Below are 27,577 nucleotides of genomic sequence, written 5' to 3' on the forward strand. Positions count from 1 at the left end.
GCTCCTGCTGCACCAGAACTGCCTTGTTCACTTCTGTCAGTGAAAGCCAGGACTAACTCTGCACGCCAGCCAAGAGGTCCTCGCCCACAGAGCAGGCTCCTGGTATCTGGCAAGTCACTGCTGCTTAGTGATGCAGCTGTGGCTGCACAGGTGGGGAGGAGCTCCCACACCAGCAAACCTTTTATCTCCCTTCCCACACTAGATTGAAGAGGGGTTAAACAACTACACCGCTCTTAGCTGAGGGACATGAGTCTAAATGCACCCTCAGGGAATGTGACAGTATAATATACTGGATCTATTTTCTCTCCCAGAACAAAACCCCTTCATTTGGCTTTTACAACTTGATTTAGTCACAATTTAGACATACCTAAGTCAGTGGAGACTCTAATCTCCTGTCTTGCCCCTATGTAAAGCTCTCCCCTACAGGTTTCACGAGCAGTAAATTTGACCAGTGTTTAATTTAGTACTGTCTCTCTTCTAGCAGATTCTTTCCTTTTCATGTCTTAAGAATGATAACTATATAGACAGTTAACAAAACTGAAGTTCTAGAGCTTCACGTTTACCACATTAACGTGTTTCCTATTAATTTCAGGTTCAAAGAGATCTATACTAAAATGTGCTATTTAGAAGTTCTAGCACTCATAAAAAAAGATAGAAGGGGCAGGAAATCTGCATTATTCTATTAATTTCCTACAGTCCTGACCTTTGCCAGTCAAGCTTGGGCCTTGCTTTGGCTTTGGCAAATGAGACAAGAAAGCTGCTAACAACTCAGTTTACAGCCCTTGAATTATTTTATACACCTCCTCTGCTCAGATTGTTGATTTATACTGTGAAAAACAATACTTCTAATCAAGGTCTGTACACGTATGTTCAAGAAGCAGGACTGAAACTGCATAGATAATCATAAATTTAGGATTCCATATCTTTTGAGTGCCTTAATTACGTGACCTAAATATAAAACATTGCTTTTTATTTGTATTTCTCAAACGAAAGGGGCAAATACATTTCTCTAATAGATGAATTTGCATGTAAGTGATATAACCCAACATGTCAGCATCGCTTTAAGTGACAGACAAAAGTCTTTTATCCCATGCATTAGATACAGGAGGTTAGGATCTGGGTCCAGGGTGAGGTTATCTGGAGTTTAGTTTTCTACAATGTCTACCCTAGAGTGCTCATTCAGATGTTATGCTAGACTGGCATAGGGTGGAGTATGTTGTTTTATACCCATGAAAGAACCACAGATCATTTATTTATTCTTCTTTTCTCTTAAAGCAATGGTGTAGATCAACCCTTAGAGCTGGACTTATCATCATCATCATTATTATTACTTGGAATTTGTGCAAAAAAATTAGTGACAACACCAAAAATGTGTTAGGCAGTATAAATACAGGGATCACTACTAGCTCAGTGTTTAATAATGCTGGAGTCTATCAGCTTGTTAGAATATAATTAACATTTAAAACAGTAGTCTGGCAAACCAAACCAAACCTTCTTGAACTGTTCTAGTTATAACTGTCTTCAAAAACAGCTGCCAAGTTTGGTTTTTCCAACACTGCATTTGTCAACATGGCTATAGTTAAAACAGTTGCTGCTCGATTTCATATATAGTTTGGGTGTGGATTCCCCACCGCCAAGACTGCCTGGCCAAAACTGTGTAATAAAAGAACCTCTCTGTGAAGCTCTTAACTCAGTTACAACATGTTTTACAACAGTGTTAATACTGGAGGCTATGCTCCTCTCTGAAAATGGTTTCATACATATTTACAAGTACCAGCATAGATGAGGCCTTAGGCTCTCCATTATCTGCACAGTAGCTACATACTTATCAACTAGCAAGGCCTCTGAAGATTGAAGGGCATAATTTTAGAAAGGGAGTAACAAGAAGTACTTTTTTAACTAAGGGTCAAATATGTCATTTTCATACTCACAATCAAGCTATTTTAGCTTAAACAAATTACCATGTATCAAGTGGAACCAAGTAACTGCATTTCACTTTGCTTGTAATAAAACACAAACCACTCCCTCAAGCTAAGGGGTTCGCATTACTGCACCTTTGCTGCAGATCAAAGCAAGTGCACAGACTCTTACCAGAGTTCAGCTGACTTGTCATAACTTGTTGGCCTGCAGCAGCAAGCAAGGCTCTAACCCATAGCTACACTAATTCAAAACAAAACACATTACCACATTTATAGTCTTGAAAATAAAAATTGCAGATCAAATGAAGCCATATAAAATTTCTACTGCAGTCACAATGAAATGATTGCTAGAAGCTGAAGCCTCTGCAAATTCTGACTATACAACTTCAGAAAAAGTTTATTAGAATGTTTATAGATTTTAGTTTGGAGTATATTTATATTTTTGCCAACTGTTTTAGGGTGTTATTAGTTTATAAGATGTCACAAGGCAGAAAACACCTTTATCTTTCTCATCCAGCACACAGAGAACATGTGGGCACTTCGTCCATAATACTACAGATACTGTCTAACAATTAATATAACAAGTTATCTTCTGTGTATCACACTTCAGCATCTGATAATAATCCTAGTATTTTTCCTTAAAAGAAGTCTAGCTTTCATGTCAATGGCTTTTTAAAAACTGAATTCAATATCTAAGAAATCCAGACAGAACCAGCTCCTAATCCTTAAATGCTAACAAAAATTTTAAATAAAGAACACATTCAAAAATTGCTTTTAAGAAGTGAGTACACCCTATAGCCAGTTAAATGATTGTTTCTTTGAAAATATTCTATCTCACCAGGCTGTTCTCCTTCCATGCTTCTGGGAATTTTGGTCTTTGCTTCTCTCTAGACACCAAGACTTGCATATCTTCAAAAGTGGGATGGTTTCCAACTTCTGTCTGGAAAGCCATCTGGTACTCTGGCACAGACTCCCCTGTTAGCAAAAGAAAGAAAGAAAAAACCCACAGATTAAAAGGCAGAGCAAGGGCTTTCAGGAGATGAAAGGTAGTATCAAAGCTGCTGTCTATCGAGATGTTCTCCACTTTCCTCCAAAATCTAACTTCACAAAAAAAGCTGAATTAACTGCAAATGAATTAAGTGTTGTTCAGCAACCTCTCAAAGGATAGCATCTTCAAACTTTGCTGGTTGAGTGGCACATTCAGAATGTCTTAGAGCCCAAGGATGACACTTAATTTCTGTGAAACACCGCTGACAGAATATATTAATGTACTTCATTTGGGAGGAAGCCCAGCAAGATTACAAGTCTCTGCACACAAAGTGCAGCTGTTTGACTACAGAGAGAATGGTGCGCATCAGATTAACTCTATATCCTGTGAAAAGATGGTGGTTGTGACACAGTCCCAGGTGTTAAATTTTGTAAGTCTACTTCCTCTTGTTTTATATTACAGGTATGGAGGATTTCCCTGAATTTTCACTGTCAATAGCACAAATAAAAGTACAACTGACTAAAGGCTACATCAAATCACAGCACTTTCCCATCCGTTCTTTCATGAGGAAAGTCTGAAAGACACTTCAGGCACTTGTATCAGTTCTAAGAGCTGAAAGTACTGCCTTTGCCATCAGCCCAGCTCTCAATGTTTGTGAACTCTGGACAATAATAATAATGCTCAAACTGCACTTCCCATGAGGCCTGCAAACTGCTTAAACAGGTAATTTAAAGTCTTTCAGTATGAACCACACTTCACACTAAAATACATTGAACACTAGATGGCACCGACTTAATGACAAATGCAACTGAGAAAATTATTTCCCTTCTTCACTTTAAACAGCTATGGCTAGGGAGTAGCTTTGGTTGCAGTATCACTTTCTACTACTTATGTTTTTTCCAGTTCTTTTAGTTACCTGTGAAGAGGTCTGTACATCTCATAAATATCTCCCAGTAGATAAGGCCTAGCGCATACATATCTACTTGTTTCAAAGCAGATTCACAGTCCCTCAAGTTCACTGCTCCTTCAAGCACTTCTGGGGCCATATAGCGGATTGTACCGACCTGGAAAAACATAAAATCAAAGTTTCAAATCAAGAAGCAATTTCAAAAGTCAATTTACTATGGAGATTTTTTTTTTTTAATACCCTACTTTGTTTGATATTTTCCACAGTTGAGGAAAATGCAGTTCTCTTCTAATCGATGTCCTCCTCTTATCAGGAGCCTAGTCATAACAAAACCCTTCCCCTACTCTGTCACTTTTTTGTATGTACCAAAACAAAATAATTTTGTCCCTTACTCAATGTTCTTATATGCAATACAATGTAGCAGAAATGTTTCTTTTTCCTGAAATTACTGTGTTAAACACCAAGGCATGTATCATAAGGAAGAGGATGCTGCTGAACAAGGAACTTGTTCTCTTTATTCCTGAACTGTCAGCAAGGCTCTCCCCTACATCTTCGATGGTCAATGGTTATTAACAGCCTTGGAAGATATCTATTCATTTCCACTAGGAAATATGTTAGCTTAGAGCAATCACTCATCAGTACTTGTAGGACAGTATTTTGTCACAGGATTATTCCGTATCCCTGCATTTTAAACAGTGGTTTCCCTGTTTCTTCGTTCAGTAAGGGGAGATCTAAAAGAGGACCTGTGCAGTAGGTATTATTAATGTGGCACTTGCTTTCTAAGGGAAGGTGATTAGCACTGCAAAACACATTTTCTGAATGAAATGTAAAGAGTTTCTGTAAAAGCACAAGGACGACAAATATACTGAACCATTAGCGACTTTCACTCTTCGTTTGAAATAGTCTCACTGTATTTCAGTAGCGTATATTCAGGTGTCAGTGTATTTATGCTTATACAAAAAGAAAACAATAACAAAAAACCCATACTCTGAATCACAGCATCATAAAAAAGAAAGTTTAAGAAATCAGTTTCTTCTTTCTGCCCAGAATCCATTCTAACCCACTCCTAGCAGATGCTTTCCCAATCTGTTCCTGAAATTCATAAAATGATGCAAATTCTACACAGCCTTCCTCAGCAGTCCATTCCAGACCTTGGCTGCCTTCTACAGATTAGAAAGGTTTCTTCATAACTAATGTAAATTTTCCCTCTTACAACGTAATCCCTTTACCCCTTGTCGTATCCCCACTGAATGCAAGTAATTTATTCCTTTCTCTTTGTAGCAGCTGTTTACATATTTGAAGACTTGTCTCTGCCTTTACTTCCCTAAATCACCCTAATTCTTTCATCTTTTCCTATAAGGTACTCCTTCAAGCACCCCCTGTTATTTTGTCCCCATTCTTTCTCAGTTGGTTCATGTCTATCTACACGCACTTACTCTCCCAGATGTATCCATTTAAAGTCCAGAAAATTGCAGATGGCACACAAGAGAAATGGTTGTAGGATGTAGAATGTGGTATGTCATTATTTTGGAAAAATTAACACCAAAACCATCAAAGAATGTTTGGTCTTCAGTTAATACTTGCAGTACAAGACTGAAGGGGCTTGTACCACATCATCACAAACAACATGACCACTAAACCTACCTTGCAGCTTCTCATATCTCACACAGAAAACTTCAGTCTCCAGGGCTGCCAGTCTATCATCTTTCAAAATGCTAGGTTTATTTTTGAGTGTTATGAGAATAAAACCTGTTTCTTCCTATCAAGGTTTCAACACCTCTCACCCATATTGCAGCAATTCCCCCTTAGAGGAATTGCACCACCTTAACATTCATCTTCTAATAACAGAAACAATTATTTCTCAGTGTTACTTCTATACTAATTTGTCTTCCTTCATGCACTGGTTTATCTTCATTTGTACTTACCTCACTAATGGCTGCATTATCTTCCTCACCTGGGCGTACCAGTCTGTTTCCAGTTAACTTCATGGAGAGTCCAAAATCACTAATTACACATGTTCCATCATTCCTTACCAGTACATTGCGGCTGTTCAAGTCACGATGGGATATTGCAGGTTTGTAATGGTCTGTTTGGACATATGGAAGTGCTTGTTATTATTTGAGCAGTTCTACTGTTTGGCAAAATGAAAGAAGCTCATTATGTCTGCTTAGCTATTGTAAACAGAAAATCAACTTATCTTTCACAAAGCTAATGTTTTTCCTTCTTTATAACAAGTTCCACAGTATGCTACCTATAGAAAACTGACGGGCATTCAGAGTTTCACTGTATCTAGACAAAATATTAGGCTACTGCCATATACAGTTTTAGTGTTTGCCAATAAACTTCTTTCAAAGGGATATTTCAGCATGATTTTGGCAGGGTAGACATCATGTACTTAAGCACAGACCTGCTGCGCCACAGCCCTGACAGCCGTATCCACACTCCTGTATCAAATATGGCACCAAAGATTTATGTTTGTATTGGGATTGGCACCTACTCAGAAGATATGTCGACAGTATTATTCCAGAGAGTCTGAACATGTTCATCTTGCAAGAGATCTGATCTTCTCCAAAGAATAATCTCAGTTGTAACTAGTTCATATGCATTTCATTCTGTTAGTAAAGCAGCCAGCACTACAGAACTGCTTTTACCGTAGAATTTATTCTACCCTATGAATTCCTTCCTAGCATTCATAGACCAGCCTATGCTGTCTCTTCTTTACGATGGAAGGTTCACACATTTTCTGGCTCCTAATGGACACACCTGTCTGCACATTTTGAAATGATGAAGTTAAGATGATTGCTGCAGTTTCATTTGCACACAGAAATACTGATTCAGGTATTTTCAGCCTTGCACTTTTAACGGCATCTTCAGTTGTCATTCTTTGCTAGAGTTGATGCTTAACACTTGACATATATAGTTTGGAATTTTAATCCGAACATTAGCATCTTAATGTAAAATTAATGATACCATCCTTTTATTTACTGCCAAAAAGCTAACGTTTCGGTGCCAGGCCGTATTCTGCAGCCTGATACATCACAGATCTCAGAATACCTGGTTTATAATCATGATACTTCAGCTGCTGAAATGCTGGCTGATGCACACAAGCAGCAATGTAAAGATATAAACCAATATGTTGTCATATCTGGTGCTCTAATAAAACACTAAAAGTCCAGCAGTATCATTTGTACACAGCAAAGACTAGGCCCGAACCCTCAGACAAAAATCAAGAGATAGGATAAATAAAACTACAATGGAGTTAGAAGATTTAACTATTTCTCTCTGTGTATACAGTTCACACACAAACCAAAAATTGCTTTGGTGATTTGTGTCGGAACTGCAAAAACAAACAGAACACCCCATCTGTTTGCTCTCTGCTAGACAGACATTCAGTGCTTCAGGTCTTCGGTAATCTGTTGCCATGATACAGCAGCACTGCACAACTCTGTCACCTCCTCTTGCCTTTCTCTGGGGCTCTGCTGGCTCTTACTTCATTCTTTCATACAAGCACCACAGACACAGCCCACAACATGGGATTGTTCAGAAGGAAAGAACATATCAGAAGTTCCGAGTAACCTTGATTTGCTTTCATTATTTCCTACTCACCGTACTGTCACAGAGGAAAAAATAAAGGCAGGAAACTACTACCTGACAGAAACAGGAGTATCTTGAACATCTTGGCATTCTTTCCTGCCTTACCTCCTCGAGGTAGCTCCGTGTGCAGGTACGCCAAGCCCCTAGTTATAGTGTGTGCTAAACGACAGGAGCTCACCCAGTCACTCGTGTGGAGGCTCAGATATTTGCACAAAGAACCCTACAAAAAATAGATAAATAATGGATTAAAACCACCGTCCAGTTCAATAACTCAAAATCTTTAGGAGAGTCAGTTTTATCCATTGCTCCTGAAAGGTATAATCCTATAACTGCTTCTCTGTTTACCCAGATGTTCTAAAACACAAGACTGGACCATAGTTTCATCAATTTCTAGTGCTGCCATTTGGTTTATCTAAAGAAGTGAAACAGAAAATAAATACCAGGGATTGACTTTAGGAATAATTATATTCATTAAAATACAAAAGCAAAACATGCACTTGATTTATTCTTCTAAAAAAGTCTTGTTGAACAACAGAAGAAGAAAGATAACTGCAGACATAATAGCCTGGGTTACTAACTAGTGGCCTTTAATCCATTAGCACTTAGAGAAGAATACTCCACATCTCTCACTGGCATCTCCTCTGCTATCATGTATTTATCTATCAAAGCAAAAAAATCCCAAGGGCAATCCAGAATAGGAGAAAGTCCACATGCACTGAAGAAAGAGCTAAAAATAATGCCATGCTCCTCTTTTCTTGAGAGAGAAGTTAAATGTGAGAAATGGGTGATTTTTAGTAATTGGTGGTGGAATCTCCAAGACAACCAGAGGAAAGGGTGTCAATTACAATACTGAACTACAATTCCAGAAACTGAGATTGCTATCTGAAACTAGAGCCAAATCTTGCAAACTAGGACACCGTTGAACAGTTTTTATGCACAACGACAACATATTCAGTTTAAACAAACTAAATCCCCATGCATGAAGAACAAGTCATCCAGCTGTCTCTGCATACATATTACAATATGATGTTTATTTATGGCTAAAAACTACTGTGTTTTTGCCTACTTAAATCTGTAATATTAAAGATGCACTTATATGCAACATCTTATCATAGCCGCAACCAAAAACACTTTATTGAAAAATCAGTTATGTAACATTTGGTTAAAAACAATCTAGTGTGTGCCATCTGAGTCCATTTGGAGTCAATATTCAGGTATGTAATGCACGCACAGTTCAGATCGAGGCACACAGATACCAGAATTTAAAATGACCGAAGCATTAGACTTTTTTTTTAATCCAATGCTAAAACTAAAACCGAGCTCTTGACACCCCTTAATAGAATTACAGAAGTCTTACAGCTTATCAGACTTGGCCTGTGTAGAACAAGGAACACATAAACAGATAACCTACGTGGTGAAAACAGACCAAATGACACTCATACAGGTTTACACGAGCAATTTTTTTCATTGTTCAAAATGCTGTTACGTGAACTTCAAATACATTTTGGTAATAAAAAAAAAATAATCTAAGAATCTGCTTAGAAATTAGTTAAAAGAATTATACCTTTTTTTCTTATTATTTAAAGCTTTTTAAGAAATACAAACACTGTTATTAGCCTCCACCTGCCAGCAACTTGGGTGCGGTAACACATTTTCTTGGCTTAGCAGGTTGAGATTCCAGCCCATTCTAACAGAGGCCACAGGACTGTTGTCATTGTGTGACTGGGAAACACTGTGTAAAGATCTCAAACCACCTTCAAGATCTTTCTGCTGCAGAGCTTGCCAGCCATCAGACATTTTTTAAGCTAGCCGAGAGCTGTCATTTTATGCTTTTAGTGCAGTTCAATATAAATCACGACCAGGAAAAGGTTTAGTCAAGATTTAGAGAGATATATATATTTGTAATTAAGATTATTAATGTCAGAGTCATGACTTACATATTAAGACCGGAGACATTTGTTCTGACTATAACTTTTGATAAAACTGATGGTTTTGTTTTAACATTTGTAAGATTCTATATGCATTTTTACAACAAGTTTTTCTATTGTTGTAAAAAGACATGAATGTCTGACTACTGGGGGGACAATTCTGCAGCTATTATGTATTTGCTACTATGTCATCCCTTGCAACTTACTGCTTATTCACCTTCCAGACCTCAGAGTACCATCAGAACAGGATGTTGATTGATAAATACATGTATCTTTCCTTTTATTACTTGCTCACCTACTGTCTTTGGTCTGAAGGCATGTTTGGATAATAAAACAATTTGGGTCAAACCTATCCACCTTGCTTTCACTGAGGCAACATCAAGAACAATTTTCTGTGTGAAAATGTTCTGGTTTGTGTGTTCCTATTTCCAAGAAGGAAGTTATTTTGAGGGAGAATGATGTTTTGGACGGGAAGTATTTCACCTGCACATCTTCTATGGGTTACTACTCCTTATTGAAATAAGATTGATGGCTCCAGTTTGAACACTCCAACTCCCTTTTAGCAGGGCTGCCACAGCAGGCTTCCTTCTCTGCTGTTAGCTCCACATGCAGCAGAACATCTGCTCACTGAATTGAGGATCACACTGTGCATTAATTACTCCTGCTGTGCACTTTTTCCAATGACTTCCAAACCAACACTGGATTGATTTTAGACTCATTTTGCTGTTCTTAATACCATCTTGAGAAAGAATCTGATAATATGATGCCATAAGCCTCATCTGTGCATTTAATCAGATCGGTAACAGATCCTGTTTATATAAGCAAAAAGACACACTTCTCACTCAAATTACATTTCAGCTGAAAATCCTTTCATTCAAGAAAACAGATTACCTGCTAAAACAGTTGTGTTATGCCCTCCCAGAAGCAGAATACTCACTTGATTTCACTTAACTCAATTAGTTGAAAATAAGCCTACTCTGCCAGAGCAGGCCAGAGCCCACGTGCTTTGCCACTATCCATCTAGTACGGGTATGACTGAGTTTTTGCTATGGTCATTTCTAGTCTCTGCAATCTCTTCTTAGATGCCCATCTCTTATAAGCTGACATGATCAAGTGTGTTCTCACTTGAAAGTTTCAGTATACATTTGTGAGGTGATATGTTGCCTTAAATTTGTATATATATTTAGATATTTATACACACGTATGCATTTAACTTTCTACACAAGCATATACGTAGAGCCTAAAACACCCTAAGACAGGCCATCATTACTGCTATTTATTACTGTTCCATTTCTTCCAACTACTTGAATAAGCAGCTTTTGTCCTGCTGTCCCCATAACAAATCAGGCTTCATCCATCAACTTTACACACTGGAGGAAATGAGTTACTTACTTGAGACTAAAAAGCTCACAAAAAAAGAATTATTTAACTGAACAACTAAAAGTTCTTTCCCATACACAAGCAAAAAAAAATCCCAAGATAAATTGTGAAACATAATTTACATTTTGTGATTTTTCATGAAAGCAATTCACATTCATGCTGCGTATTTTTAAAACATTTTTGTTTCTCTGCGTGTGTGCACACACACAGAGTGTTAGGAACTGAAATCAATTAATTTGAGGGATGTAAGCATTCAGTTAGCTAAGGAGGTTTGAAGATACGGTTCTGGAAAGTATGGCTGCCTTCTTAAGACTTGTTCTACATCACCAATATAAGGCACAGCAAAATAAATATGGTATGCCACAGCAGGCTTTAAAGAAGATAACAGGATAACAAGCCAACATGGTTTATAGTCCCACAAACTAGTTTAACAACAATACTGGATCTATCCTGTTTCACTGTAAAAAACCCCACCATTTACAGCTACTGAGTGAGATCATAACTATGATAACAGAGATATAATGTCTTAATACTATGAAGTTTTAAATTTCTTAAATTACTTTTAAGTAAACACAACTCTGAATTCTGTCCTTGAGTATTGCACAGTTGACTAAAAAACTTGCACCATAACCAAGAGCAAATACTACAGCTAAGAATTTGTAAGACCACATTTGGTAGCACTAACTGGGAAATCTTAAAGGGTATTACAGTAAACCACACAAAGGTTCATTAAAATTGTAATTTATATAGATTATTTTCACATTACTGTGCAAGAAGCAGCAATGAAAAACACTGGCAAATACTGAAGTACATCCTTTTTATGTGGCTATTCTTTGGACTCTAAACCAATCCGATTGATTTCTTTGAAGCACTTACATTGGGGTAATACTCCATCACCAATAAATATTCCATACGGCCGTCTGCAGTGAATCTCTCATCTCCCACAATGAAGCGGGCGATGTTGTCATGTTCCATCAGTGGAATCCTGTAAATGTTCCTCTCATTGACAAAGTTCTGTCGATTAGCAAAAGAAAATACTTTCACAGCAACTGGACGTTCATCTAGGGAGCCTTTATACACTGCTCCATATCGTCCCCGGCCAATCAACTGCAAAAAAATGTAAATAATTAGTTCACTAACTAATGGAAGAAGTTTTCACTCTACAAAGTACAAAGATTGTATGCCAACTTTAACACTGACTTACGCTATAAAAAGTAGTGAATATAGTGGATATTTTATATTGAAAACTAGAATTAGAATGCTGTCATAAAAGCTATTCTGGATCTGGAAACCTCAGCACAGGCCAACTTAGATCTTACTAAACTGATCTATAGTCTGAATACCCAGTAAATAAATCATAAATAATCTATTCAGCAGTTTTATATACCAAATCAATAAAATCCATGTGTTTTGTGCTGCTAATTCTCTTATTAAACTTTTGTCTACTAAACATTTATGGCTTTTATGTGACCAATTTTAATTAACTCCAGAGATCACAGACATCAAGCTAAACAGCTTAGGTTCAGTATAGCTTTATAAGCTGTACCTTTTAGGTTAATAACAACAATATATGCATTTGTAGCACAAATTAGATACCAAAAGAAGTAAATAGGTTTTAACAGAAAGGAATAATTAATTCCTTACTACCTCTGAATCTTTATTCTAGCCCCTACTATGTTAGACAGTCTTCACAGAATACCCTTTCCTATCTCCATGGCAACTGAAGAAAGATGTGATCTCTGCTCTAAACTGAAACGTAGGACCACCTTCAGGAAGAGTCCTAGTTTCTAAAGCTAAAAAAAATTCTAACTACATAAGATTTTAAGCATCAATTTAATTCAAGCTGTTTTCATGAAGACCTAGTCAGAAAACTGTAAGGATTTCATGGACCAGTACCTTTTTACTTTTTAAATACAGAAATGGAGTAACAGGAAGCAGAAGGGAATACAAACGTAATGTTTCTAAAGATGATTAAATTGTCTAACAGCAAAGTTTTCAACAATAAAGTATCCTTTAACAGACAGACTTTCCATTACTCAGTCCTTCCATGTACAGTGGATTGCAAAGTGGCAGCAAGTCACTTCAAGGTACAAACCTGGAATGTATTCTACCCACAGAGATGTGAAAAGGCAAGCACAGGTTAAGACAATTTGTTTTGCAGCACCCTGTGACTGGGGGTGAGGAGCCAGCTCCTTACAATTTAACAAAGAGGACAGAAGAGCCCACAGCAGATCTCTCCACCAACAAAGTCGCCTGCATCTCAGTATGAGTAATTTCATCTGGGGCTTTGCACAAATCCGCAGTACACATCCTTATCCTCTTGTGAAAACTCTGCCTCAAGTACTTTGTTGGCAGAAGGCACCCAGGCTTCTTTGCTGATTAGTCTGCTGTCACCATTAGCCCAGACCACACTGCATGTCTGCAGTCTGCCTCTCTAGGTGTGATTTGTAATGGGCAAAAAGAAGAAAAGTACCTCTCTGAGTCTCTCTCAGTCATTCTACTGATTTATTTCTTGCTGAAAGCTTTTAAAAATTCCTTAAGTTCTATCAAGCATACCAATTGAAAGTGCAACATTTTGCAGTTTTCTGATGATATGTCTAATACCGAGCTGACTAGAAAGTCCTGGTTGGCCTCTAGTTGCCATGGAGATAGAGAGTACCCCCTGTGAAGAATGACTATACGTAAATGCACCACTACTGAAATATACTGCCCTACCTGCAGTAAATTCTATATTCCAATAGTGTTACTAAAGCACTTCAAATGATTACAGTAGGATACTGTACCGAAAGTGACCAGTGTCAAGCAAGAAGACTGAACTTTCAATGCAATGCTGAAAATACAGCACATTCCAATTTCCCCCATTACCTCCCAGCGTTTAGTATTTTATTCTGCAGGTAGAACATGTTCTAGTTAATACCAACAATATCACTAACAAAACCAGGCAAAATGTAACTGCAGTAACCTTTTTTTTTTTCTTTTTTTTTTCTTTTCATTTCCTCTTTAAACTGTGATTTAGAAGAAAACATTTATGTCTGTAACTATACCTGGGAGGTGATATGACCACAAATGTTCCATTGAATGAATACGAAGATTAAGAAACCAAGTTGTACATTTACCTCCAACAACTTTAGATTATCCAGATCCAATGAGGGCTCTGATGCTGCTGCCTCCATCATGTTCATACTGTGCAAACCTTGTTTACGGTCTCCTGTGTAAGGGGGTGGGGGACAGAATCAGACAGCTTCCTTTTTTTGACATGCTAAAAGTGAAAACAACACAACTTACCTGGCACTTGACAGAAATACATATTATAGGCAAGAACATAATAAATAAAAGGGAATCCTGCAAAATCTTCTCGGAGTCAGCAAAATCATCAGTGAAGGTGCTGATAGCTACAAACTTCAGGCTATCTGCTACACAACTATTTCAATAATTAAATGTCACTGGCAATAACTATAAAGCATGTTCACAACCTCACTTAAGCTGTGTTGAGCAGAGGATTTGTTGCAGAGAAATGGGTCCTAAAATGCCAGTTTGGAGAAATTATAAATCTCTCTGGACAGTTATGAAACGGATATCAGCATACAGTGTCAGAGAGGAGAAAGGGGAGCATTATGTACAGACATATAATAGGGACTGGGGAGAACAGAAGACACACATATAACTTAGAAAAATAGTTGAAAGAACAATTTAAAAAACCCAGCACGATCATCAAACCCTACCTGCAAGCATCCTGTATCCAAAGAACAGAGCAGCAATCAAAACAGCCAGTACAGACACAGATGCAAGGGCAATAACTATAGTCTCATCACGATGAAAAGAATGAGAAGAATCTGAAAGAAAACATGATGAAGACTCGTCACTTATAAATTTCAAAGAATCAGCACTATAAAACATGTAATTGTTATTGCAACAACACAGGGAAAAAATTGTATTCTGGATTGTAAGACATTGCACTGAACACTTTTTCCTCTTAAAATCTAGGGGTGGCAAAAGAGCTGATCAGTTCAAACACAACTGAGCACATATGCACCAGCAGCTTTTCCCAGTCTGCCATTCCCAACCGTAGAGAGAGGCACCAACAACAGAAAGCAAATCTTCTTGCTAACTGGTGAAGTTCAGCCCAGCCATACAGGCCAAGCTGATGCAGTCCTGGTCTGCTATCTGTGCCTTAATCCAGTTTCCTGGTATGAATAAGTTTGTGAACTTTACAAGTGGGTTTTTTTATTATTATTTTTCCCAGAATGGAAATACCAAAAAAGTTTGCTAATAATGCTGCAAATGAGATGAATACTGAATGTTTTGTATTCAAGTATCTACAGCATACATTGGCTACAGGTCCATTTGTGCAAATATTTCAAAATACTTCGGGGTTTTGATTTGTTTCGTGTCAGCACTCAGGTAATTTTTAGCATAATTCTCACTCCTTAATTCACAAAAAGACAGAGATCTAGTCTTGAATGGTTAGCTTAATGCTTCTCCATGTCAGACCCCCATCTTGCCTACTGCAGGCATACAAAAATTCAGCCACTTTAATATAAAAATTTATTACTGCAGATATTCCTCTGATGTCAGAATCACTGGAATGTGGCATTACCAGACCTCATTTACTTTGGCTTCAAAACCAGATTTGGAACTATGTTTAAACTTGTCATATATTGCTAAAAGTACTCCTTAAAAGACTGTAATGAGTCCTAATTATGCTAAAACCACAAAATGCAATATGCACACAAGGCTTAAACATTGGGTAAATTTTTAGGTGAGACTGAACTACAATTTATCCCAGTCTACACTAGTTGAATAAACTGACAAATTCACTTTGCTTGAACTGCATTTAAAATAAATTAAACATGATTCACTTATTCCAGTTCCCAGTGTGGATAAACACAAGAAAACCAGATAAGAAGAGAAAGCAAATTTAAAAGACAACAGCTTCCATTTTTACATAACCATAATGGCAAGAGGAAATAATAAAAAGCTGGTAAAACAAAATCCCAGAGAGTTTCAGCTGTGATAGAAGTATGTGAAAAATCACCGACCAAAGTAACATGCAGCTCATATCTGATAGACCCTTTAAATAAGAGAGAGCTTGCGATAATCACTCCACCATCAAATTTAAATTTGTTCCACCAAAAGAAATACCATAATTACTGGTTTTGGTAAAATAAGTTTCACTATGAAAATAAGCTACTGCCACAGAGCCCTGTACTGTGGAATAAGAGTTGTGACTTCCACTGCGAGGAGATTAAAATATATACGTTACAATTTTCATCTAAATTATGAATTCAAAACACATACATACATATTAAAGAAAACAACATTGTAAAGGAAACTGTTACATCATACAAATCTATATGAAATTAATTACATAAGTATAAGAAGCTGCATAATTCCTGGCAGGGAAATTGTAATTTTGACTTTCATATTTTTTTGAATGGAATTTACATTTTATTGGCTTATCTTTTAACATATATATTAAATGTGGTGGGTTTTGCATCAGTTCAAGATAGTGCCTAGCATGTGCTAAGAAAATGCAGGTTCTGAGGGGCTGAGATTTTGCTATAATCTCAGCTGTATTTTCTTTGACCACACAAATAGGGTGCAGTCATTTACAACCTTCTCATTGCTAAGCATGCAGTAATCATTTCCACCATTTGCCAAATGCTACCTAAAGCCTAAGTTTGATTGGTCTACTTTAGTTGTTCTTACAATCAAAGGGTTAACAACATGCCTCCGTCTTGAGGGTCCTCCTCTACCCTGGAACAGGATTTTGCTGTTCTTCCACTCCCAGCTTGGCCCAGGGCAAGGGCATCCTGAGCAACATGGGTTATTTAGCAGCTTGGACTGCTCCTTCTCTCCTTAGAAGCTTGTGAATGGTGCCATTATGCAGGCTGGAGAGCTACTAGAAAATCTCCAAATAACGTTATGTGCCGACCAGCAGTAGAAAAACATGCAGAGAAAAAGGATCATTGCTTTCTCATTTCTTGATGGACCATCCCCTCTCTGAGGATGTTTTCTCTTTAGTGGGTAGCTGTGCAGCTGCCAGGTAACCTTAGAGAACTTCCCTGGCCTTCAACAGGAAAGAATGCTTTAAATTTTTTTAAGCAGAGCTGTTTCTTAACAAATCTTAGATTGGCTTATCTTCAACCAATTTTTAATTCATATAAAAGATTTTAAAATAATGTTGTCAGCATTCCAACAGCCAAGTCAGTCCTACAGTGTGAGTTACTATTCTCAGGTTGTTTGTAAATTTAATAATAAACACAAATTTCTTAATAAGGGTAACTGAATGTCATAATGGAGTGGTAACGTGAAGTTCAAAACAGTATGAGTGGGTAAAACGCTGCATATGACAGCCAGTCATTTCCCAGCAAGGACAATTTTACTATCTTTTACTTGTAAATCTACATAAACAGAAAAGCACAAAAGAAACACAATGACAAAAAGTCCAGATGGCCCCAAAATCCCCCCAAAAAGTATTATAGCTATCTGCCCTCTATCTGCTTTGTATGACTAGTAACTTTTGATGTTGTCAGATTGTCGATCTTTCTTAAGTAGAACAAAAAGAATATGTCACTTATTGACCCAGTTTTAAAACCTTCCAAAGCAGAACAAGACTCTTATCAATTAATTCATTGTTTCAATACATCTCTTTCTTCAGACAGCTTTCATCTTTAGACTTATACACTAGCTGCTGACTTGCCTTGAAATGCCTAGATGAGAAATGCTAGCAAAGCCAAAATCAGATAGGACATCTCAAGGCATTTACAGAGGTTCACATTTCCTCTTTTATCTACTTTTAAGTAAAATAATACATATTTTATATATACATATGTACACAAGACATATTTCCCTTGGTATTGTTTGGAGATGAATTTTAACTAACTCACCAAAAGGCATATCAGTGTGGGTCAATAAACTGACCTTTAAGCAAGGCACTTTTAAAATAAGAATGTAAAATACACACGTATACAAATTCCTTGTCATGATTTCTTCCACGAACTTATAGTCCTGTCTGAAACAAACACAAGTCCTTAAGATTAGGAAATTCAATATGAAAGTTTCTTTGATATTAAACTTCCCATCAGTAATTCCAGATGCATCACAGAGCACAAACAAAATTTTCTGAAGTAAGACTTTGTTCGTCTGAAACTGTTAATAACCCCATCTCCGAATCAGGGGACTCTCCTTTTATATACAACATCAAGACACCTGCCCTACAGTTTCAGTATTTTTTCATCATGTCATAGTACAAACTGACTTTCATAGAATCATTGAATGGTTTGGGTTGGAAGGAATGTTATAGATCATTCAGTTCCAACCCCCCTGCCATGGGCAGGGACACCTTCCACTAGACCAAGTTGCTCAAAGCCCCGTCCAACCTGGCCTTGAACCCTTCCACGGAGGGGGAAGCCACAGCTTCTCTGGGCAACCTGTGCCAGGGCCTCACCATCCTCAGAGTAAAGAATTTCTTCCTTATCTCTCATCTAAATCTACCCTCTTTCAGCTTGAAGCCATTACCCCTTGTCCCATCACTACATGCCCTTGTAGGACAAGGGGTAAGGGCTTTAAACATGCATAACTACTATTCAACAATTTCATCTGAGTTTTTGGGATCATTACCAACATTTGGGTACTTCTTTAATGACAAATACAAACTGAAAGAAAAACAAACTGTCCAACACCGGCTTCAAATTTCAGACCGAGAACATTGGTATCTCAATATTATTCACAAACCAATGTATACCATAAAAAAACCCCAATAGCATACGCTGAGCAGAATTAGCTGTAGACTCTAGAAAACCCAATGATTACGGAGTTGACTGCTGAGCCAAATTCTACCTACGCTTGTATGCACAAGGTATCGGCAAAACTTCCTCAAGTTTATGTTACTGTAACTTAAAGCAGAGGTTAGCGTAGTTGCTTGTTTCACTGCTATTAAATGTCAGTTTTTTTATTTCCAACTTCCACTTAGACTCCCCGATCTAAAACAAAATCTGCCAAAACAAAACATTAAAACCAACAGAAACTGTTGTAAGGCCCCAAACACCTTAAGAGCCAACATCTTATACCACTTGTCTGGGAAAAGGAGAGCACCACTCACAGGGCTACCGACTCTTCAAGCAGCAGTGTGAGGATGTCATTTAGTAGGCACCCAGCACACACATGCTTCTACCTTGAAACATTTCTGTCAGTAATTCTGATACTAGTCAACATTTTTCTGAAATCCACCAATCCCATCACAAAGAAATACCACCTCAAATAGTGTATTTTTTCCTCTTTTTTTCTTTATTTGTTTTAAATAAGAAAAAGAAACAAAGTACAACTCATTGAAACAGAGACTACCTCCTTCTGGCTGGGGAACAGCTGGTAACCAGCAAGCTGCTGTTCCCAGAAGCATCCTGACCTCACCATCAATAAAAAGCTTTTTTTCGGTTTCCAAAAACCCAAGTACAACAACTCCTGTATACGGAGAGAATTTTGTCAAAGGTACACACAAATAATTGAGCATGTATTTCACAGCAAACTGTGAAGGGGAATGCTTCTAGTACTCGGTCAGAAATGAGTCATCTGGCTGAACCCAGCCCTACACTTCAGATACTCCCTGCAGGCACTTCTACCACATTAGGGATTTCTCTCTCTTCTCTCAGGCATCACTGCTGCAATAGTTTCCAAACGCTTCTACAATATCTTTGGTAAACTAATTTTTTTAAAATTAAGCTTCCATATTGCCACATATGGAGGTTGTCTACTGCTGCCTTCCTAGCCTTCCCCAGCAATGACACAGAATGAAGAACACTCAGAGTGCTTAAGGCATCGGGAAGAATAATATTTTTCCTTCAAATTAACTTTTCCACTATAAACATAAGCTTGTAATATTAATTAATGCAAAAGTATTCCAATCTGTGCCTATGCTTGAAAAAGCTTATTTTATTTCTCTGTAATTTAACTTTCAAAAATGAAAGCCTTTTTTGTATGCTTCCTGTTCCCATATTTTAAAATTAGCATTTATCCTGTTACCAAAGAAAATTTTGAGAAATCAAAGAAAACTGAGAAAAAAACAGGTAACAATGGCCAATGGCAAAGGAGTCTGTAAACATATAGAACTCTTCCCTAGGAGCTAGAAAGAGGATGCACAATTCCTGTTATCTTCTTTTCCCATCAGCAAATTCTGTAAAACCTGCAGACAGCTACCGCCTTAATTGTCTCCACCCCAACATATCTTCCCTCTGTGGCTGCTCCAGATAAAGCATCAACTAACCCACCACTTCCAACGTTATTGTGTCAGTTCAAGCACTGAAGTCTGTGCTGTGAAGGTAAAATATTCCAGGCTGGTTGATGAACTATGAGGAACCCATGCTGAGTATTCACATTTCCTACTTCACTGTTCAGCAGATCATTGCCCCTGATATCGTTACTAAAATCACAAGGTATGAAGTGAATGGAATGGGAAATGAGAAGGAAGGATAGTCTCCTCCTTATAGCAGCTGAAAGCTGTCCTGAAAACTCCTTTACTACTATACCAAAGGTGCTACACCACGATGGCGAAAGAGGTCCCTGGGACACTGTAGAGATCACTGTTATGACGAGGAGTCTTAATAGAGCTGTGAGAAAAGGCAGGGAGTGTTAGCAATGTAGAAAAACTAGGAATCGCATGGGGAAAAATTTGACTGTAAATTAAAGGCTGTATCACAACACAAACACACACAAGGAGATGGCCTTCAAACTGTGCAAGCAATGACACTGTTTCCTTCTAATATTTAAATGTCTGAATATGAAACCTTAGGCTTTGAAACGTTGTTTCAGTGCCATATATTTATATGGGGGTGATCATATAACAAAGGACATTTGCACACAAATTTCCACCAGATCTCTATATTGCTATTAAAGCTTTTCATTCATTTTTTAGAAATTTGCCTACTCTTCATGTAAATGACTCACAGCTGTGTATGTCACAGTAGTAAATCTAGAAAACATACGTTTGTATTTAAGTTCAGATAATTGTATAAAACCATTTTAGAGAAACACACAATTATTCTATGCAATGAAAATCAGTTTTAAAAATAATTACCTATGTTCCCACAGTATTTCTGATATCAATATATCAGAAGCCACGTGGTCTTACAGCTGATAGGTACCAAAATATTAATATTTATTTAACTTGCCATATCATCAAGTAAGTAGCAATGTTAGTCTCCAACAAATAAGGAAAACACCATCCTTTAACCTTCAAAGCACAACAGTAACATCTGATTCTTCAAAACAACTACAGCTGCATGGACTCTGACCAAAGCCAGTAAAATTACACTGGGACTCAAAGATCTGTCCACACGGATCACTTCAAAAAGAAGCAGAGTCTTCACACCATCCTACAACGATTTCTTTGATGTGATAGATTCAGTATGTTCATTGCCAATCTGTTGCAGAAGTTGCTTTTCCATTAAGGAATCTTAATGATACTGAGGATGAGATCAGAAGCATGAGGGAAACCTTACGGTTCAGTCACCAACGCAGAATGAGATGGAAGGCTGAAGTGTGGGGTCAATATGGCCTTCAGCTGCAGATGACTGCAAACAGGCTCTGCAGATTGGAGAAGTGACTTTAAGTGTCATTAATTCTACTTGATTTTAAAGTTGCATTTCTTTTCACAGTGGCCCTGCGCAACTTTCATGACAGCTGTAAGATCTCAGTCCTTCGAAGAAACATACCATTAGCAATCTTTTCCAAGGGCCCACAGATCTCAATCACAACCTGTTTATCTGTTCCGTCTACACATAGCTTTTATCAAACGTGTCCTAGGAATCTTCCACAAAGTGTAAAATAAGCCTTCATTCCTTGCTGCACTCTAGCAGCACCTTCTAACCAAACAAAAACACCTCATCAGGTCTTTTTTCCCCTCTTTTCTGGACAATAGTCAACATTTCTTTCCAACCAACTGACCACTACCTCATTCCTGTCCACCAGTAAGAGAGTTCAGTCTTCATCATGCTAGAACAAATGACAAGAAAGCCTCTAATACAAACACTACACCAACATGACTCAAACTATTCTAAGTGAATCTTAAATTCATTCAGCGCAGGGAAGATAACATGAAAGAAAAAAAAGAAGCAGCAAACTTGTAACAAAGAAGTATGTTAGCAGCCTTTTAGATACCATGGACATAGGTCAGACTTTCATATATGCAAACAAGAATCCCAGTCACACAGCCTTCTACACCAATTTAACTAAATGCATTTAAACGCACGTTTTTAGTTAAGCTGGAACTATGAGGTCAGAATACCTTAAAGTTATATTCTGCAGACCTCTATGATGAACTCCAGCAGGAGCTATCATCAGTTTTCCATTAAACCTATGCATAGCTGAGAATGATGAACAGAAAAAATCAGCATTTCCTTAAAACAACTATTATACTAATTCTGATTTATGAGCCTGTACATTTGACGTGACTGCATCCTTCTGTAAGCACCTGAAAAACTATTAATAACATTAAAATCCATGTCCAAATTTTGCAGTAAGATAGTATAAAATGTAAACATCTGATACCCATCAACATGACCACCTTCGATACTTAAATTGAAGATAACATAAGGAACACTATTTCCCATACAATCTTTGGAGGCACCTGAATGCACAGTGAAGTTAGCAAGAAAACTTCTGCGGAAGAGGACTGAGCACTTGGTGCTCATGCAGATGAAAAGCACAATGGGAACTGTATTTTTTGTGGAAGACGGTGCAACATTTTTTAACAAAGTAATCCTGCCAACCAGTAACCCTAAGACAATTTTCTTTCACAACTGAAAATTGATTTGTATTTTCCCTGGACTTAAGAGCAAATTCCTGGTTTCTAGTCCATTGGCTTAGATGAAGCAGAAAACTTGCACTTAGTCCCAACCATTCCATTATTTGAAGAAAATATTTAAACAGTCACCAATATGTTTCCACTTTGCACTTTGCATCACCTTATTTGACTGCTTTTAAGTTTTTATATAAAATCTTAGGCACTTATTGCCACAAAATGTCCTTTACGACGCATCTTTTCATGTTTTTCTCCACCTCAGGAGAGCTAAAATTTTATTCATTTTTCACATAATCACATTGCTAAATGGAACCTGGGCTGTAAGAAGGCAACAGACTCTCAGGAGACTCACAGTAACATCATGACCTAGCACGGATGCATCACAAATCCTGTCTGCCTCCTCAGAGAATGCCTCAAAACATCATACATCTTGGGCTGTAAAATTTATTTTCCATAACATGCTCCAGAGGAATCTGCTACAGCTATGAGTCAGTCATTTGTGATGGCAGAGTTACAGTGAGCAGCTCTTTCTTTGAAAATCTGCCGTCAGAAAACACAGTTTGGATTTGAGTTTTCTGGGCTTTGTCTTGAAGACGAGGGCTTCCTTGCTGCCCCTGCGGCCAGGAGGTCTGAGGGGTGGCATCCCTGCCGGAGCCTTCCTCCTCCCTCTGGGGTACCCGCTGCTATCAAGCACCTGATCTGGAGCCACGCTGTGGGTATTAGATTTGCCTTTTTTGTTTGTTTTGAAAACAGAACACTGCACTGATATGTGAAACTTAAAAATTAAGCATGTGTGGTAATTTCTTTGGCAGAGAGGTGGGTTATGCAATTCCTAACAGCTCTTTCTTTGATGATGAGATACAGCAAGGTGAATTAGCAGCTTGTCACATTTGTAAAGAAGTAATTCCTGAGTTGATAAATACCCAATGCAACTTCTCTTTCTGCCTTTTCTTCTGTGAGTACAAGCATCTTCAGTGTAATTTCTAACACTACTGAATAGACCCTTATAATCATGATGTATGCAAAATGAATAGCAATTCAAAAACAAAAACAAATTTCGATTATCTTTCTGAAGTTCCCTACAACCAATAAATACTTGGTTACTACAGAGACAGAAGAAATACCTTGCTTCTGTAGGCGAACTGCATTTGAATACACCTCAGCATTGCCTTCAAGCCTAATGGAAAGCTAATTTGGGCACTTCACTACATACTGGGACATCTTGTATGTTGAAATAAAATAGTCAGAAAAACATTTTTTAATAAAAAGTCTAAAAAAAATTTACATTATCCTCTTCTATTGATCTTGGTCCAACAATACTTCCTCCTTATCAAACCAAACGGTAAAACTGGCTTCAACGTAACGGCACTCTTCCAGCCTCTATACAAACATTGGATCAAAAATGCATGTGCTGCAACGGAAAAAAAACCCCAGAACTTCAGAAAGCCTCTTTAAAGCTATTTTATTTTAAATCCAACAAGCTCAATAGCTAAATATTTCATGTTTATAATGTTCCCAGGCACCAAAAATAGACCCCCAAAAATGACATCAAAACATGAGAACGCCTATTTTTATATGGCTGACCAAACAAACAAAACCCTCCAAAATTTCACATCTTTTAGAAAAGGCAGCCCTGATCCCACGTGCCTGCGTTTTTCTGTCTTCGAGAGCTCTGAAGCCCAGGAATGCCGTCTACCAGTCGGTCCTGCTCTCCTCACTCCTACAAAACCACTTCCCCACCTGACCAGCAGCTTCCCCGGTGGGACGGCTGAGCCGAGCCCCAGCAGCGCGGGGTGGCCAGGCCTGTCTGAGCAGGCTCTTGCTGGATGCACCCCGGAGCAGCAGCAGTGCCTCCATTTGTGGCCGGCAGAGCCAGCCATGGTGCGGGAGGTGTGATGCTGCTTCCACCTCCCCGCTGCCAGCTCTGCGCTCCATTCTCCCACATGGGCAGGCACGCTGAGAGCTAATGCCCTGTCAGTAAAGCTGCACACCTCCGACTGATGTTCACGATTATTTTTTTCCTGTCAACCTTGGCAAGAGGTGACAAAATATGAACTGATTAAATGGACATGATTGTACAAAGTGTGTATGCCAAAATAATTTCCCTAAGCATGCAACACAATCTGAACTATAGCACACTTCTAGGTGACTAACCTGTTCAAGTGAAAAACCAAGATCAATACAAACAGAAAAGGGGAGAATGAGTTCTGACAAAATCTTTCATTACACTTCTGGTTTATGTCATAATACTTCAGACCTAACGTCCTAAACCAGCTTAATACTGTAATCCTCGACTGTAATCTGCAAGTGTAGCAAATATTTTAGTACTAAAACTTAGCTCTTCCTACTTTCTTTAATTTAAGAACATTTTTCTATACTTTCAGTATAACTCTATACAGCGTACATTCTTGTATGTAAAAGTTTTGTAACTTTAAACTTGAAGGCACGTGCTACAGAGCTGTGAGTTAAAACCCGTCTGACCTTTTAGAAACATTCATGGTTACTAAAGACCGTGTTTGTCTAGCTAATGCCAATTCAAATAACATCCATGGTATTCCAAAAGGTATGCATCTGCTCCAGCTCTTCCTGTCATGGTTTAGAAGGACAAAGTCTAACATGAAAGTACATGTCCCATTTTCCCATTAATCCTCCCTTATACTCTCCTGTTTTTCCCAGTTATCTTCTCTACACGACCATAAAATGTCTAACTCACACCAGATTCTTCTTTCAGGACTTCATAAAAATTTTAAAAGTCTTTTGTAACTTTAAGACAACAATAATAATTACATTTCTCCACCCTCTAACATCGCACCGGCTGGTCTTACTAGGTATGTCCCAGATGAAATTACTGGTAGAAGGAATCGAGTGACGAAGCACAAAGTGGGAAGTTGGGACCAGTCAAAAATCCCCCTCCCGTCTCACCCCAGGGTCCCTATGGAACACAGTGAACAGTATCCTCCTCTTTCCCTCAAGACCTGAGGCACTCTCATTCAGTCAGCATCAGTGTCTCAGTCTCTCTCTCACTCCCATTCCTCATCCGGCTCCCATCCAGCACAAGGCCATCACTGCAGACACTGCTTTCCCTCTGCTGCAGGCCCCTGTGTCCATGTCAGGGAGCGGAGGAGCTAGCCGAGGAGCTGAAAGCTGTCTCTCCTCCTCAGCTGAAAGGCCTTAGCAAGGACTGTTTTACTCTATCCCTATCCTTGCTTAAACAGAGATTCAGCCGGCTTCTGGGCAGGAAGAACCTCCTCCTCAAAGATACTTCCCAGATATCAGATGCAGCTATTTGGGGACATCCTTAAACAGAAGGAAATTAAGGACAGAGAAGGCTGCGGAAACCTGACAAGCAATGGAGCAGTCAGGAGGAGACAGAGGCATGGCCAGCACTCAGCAGGGCGGAAGCTGAAACAGTGAGAACTGCCCGGTGAGGAGAAAGGCTTTAACCTCAGGAGGACCGCAGCAAGATCAATAGTCTCCACTGACACGCAGCTTCTGTTTCCGAGACATCAGCTGGAGTGACCTTCTTCAAATAGATAACTGCATCTTGTATGAGGGCATGTGACTGTATATGTAAGATATGGGTAAACAATTTTTTTTCTAAAGGAAAGAAAAAATTTCCAGAACTTGAAGCAAGGATAAACTTGTGATCCGTTTCTGGCTCTGATACAGAATAGCCTAATTTTAGGTAGGTTACTTTGTTTCTTCGTGCTTTAGGTTAACCAGTTATATAATGGGAAAAACAATGCCTTCCCTAACTTCAAAGGTTATTCTGATTATTTTAAAACGTATGAAGATGAAAAAGGCAATAATGATAAACAGTAATCCTTAGTTTGCACTTATGCAAAATCCTTCTACAGATCTAAGTACTTGATTTCAGATGAAATGCAGACATCGTTTGATGTTCTTTTCTCACAGCACAAGTGCCAGTTCAAGCATCCCTTGCCTCCTACTCCCAGGTGCCTGTTCTGGCCCTGCGGTGCCCTGACAGCTGTGCTGTACAACTGTGGTTATGCTGAGCAGGGAACGGGTATGAAAGCCAATGAGGGAGACCATGCGAGGGGAGGAAGGATGATATCTAAGGCAACACCCCTGCCAAAACAAATATACATCAATCAAGTATCAAGGCTAGTATCAAAGCTATCAATTTGTGTTACACCGTGGGTATATGAGAAATTCAGCTGACTTCACTTGTGTAACACGTTCTGTCTGGCCTACGGTTACAAACCTGTTTCAAACCAGGAATAAATATTTCAACACAAATGTGAATAGGTCATGGGGAGCCATTTCATAATCCTATGGAACTGATTTGCTAACGATATTGGAATCTGTATGATTGCTAGATTAATTTCACAGATCAGATAAAACTTTTACATATTGAATGACACAGCTTCTGTAACTTTCCTACTTTAAACATATTTTCAGTGTAGTTAAAAATTTCCTTAAATTAGTCCCTGAAGTTGTCACAGCCCTCAGTATTGGTTTCAGCTGTTTTAATGATGCTGTACAACTACACTGTAAGACTGAGACTGGTATCTTCACAAGACACTTCTTTACACAAATAATGCAGAAACTAGAATGGGAAAAGCAGCCTTTTAAAAAATGAATGCAACGAAGGCTTCTGTCAATCTGATTTACTCAAATCCTGAGTGTACTGAGCTTGGCCTGGGGGCAAATGAGGACCGAGTTGAGAGCTTGTGGGTTAGAATTAAGGGACAGGCTCCTAAGGCTGACATTACAGTGGGTGTGTACTACAGGCCACCTGACCAGGAGGAGGAGGTTGATGAGGCCTTCTACAGGCAGCTACAAGCAGCCTCACAATCACAGGCCCTGGTTCTCATGGGGGACTTCAACCACCCTGACATCAGCTGGGAAGACCATACAGCTAGGCAGGCGCAATCCAGGAGGTTCCTACAGAGCATCGATGATAACTTTCTGATGCAAGTGGTGGAGGAACCAACAAGGAAAGGCGCTCTGCTGGACCTTGTATTAACAAACAAGGAGGGACTGGTGGAGGATGTGAAGGTTGGAGGTAGACTCGGCTGCAGTGACCATGAAATGGTTGAG

At 38.5% G+C, this 27,577-nt stretch overlaps 1 protein-coding gene across 2 annotated transcripts in view; it reads right to left on the reverse strand.

Annotated features, from left to right (window-relative positions):
• The window catches only part of BMPR2 (bone morphogenetic protein receptor type 2), a 113,953-nt gene that overhangs the window by 12,650 nt on the left and 73,726 nt on the right, over nt 1-27,577 (reverse strand). For both annotated transcript variants that reach the window (XM_075429822.1, XM_075429821.1), the window contains exons 4-10: nt 14,439-14,549; nt 13,833-13,924; nt 11,593-11,823; nt 7,514-7,628; nt 5,740-5,900; nt 3,824-3,971; nt 2,758-2,894 (exon numbers count right to left, since the gene is read on the reverse strand). In XM_075429822.1, the coding sequence (XP_075285937.1) occupies nt 2,758-2,894; nt 3,824-3,971; nt 5,740-5,900; nt 7,514-7,628; nt 11,593-11,823; nt 13,833-13,924; nt 14,439-14,549 (995 nt within the window). The remainder of the gene's footprint in view (nt 1-2,757; nt 2,895-3,823; nt 3,972-5,739; nt 5,901-7,513; nt 7,629-11,592; nt 11,824-13,832; nt 13,925-14,438; nt 14,550-27,577) is intronic.

The sequence above is a fragment of the Opisthocomus hoazin genome, chromosome 9 (assembly GCF_030867145.1).
Source record: "Opisthocomus hoazin isolate bOpiHoa1 chromosome 9, bOpiHoa1.hap1, whole genome shotgun sequence".
Classification (NCBI taxonomy): Eukaryota; Metazoa; Chordata; class Aves; order Opisthocomiformes; family Opisthocomidae; genus Opisthocomus; species Opisthocomus hoazin.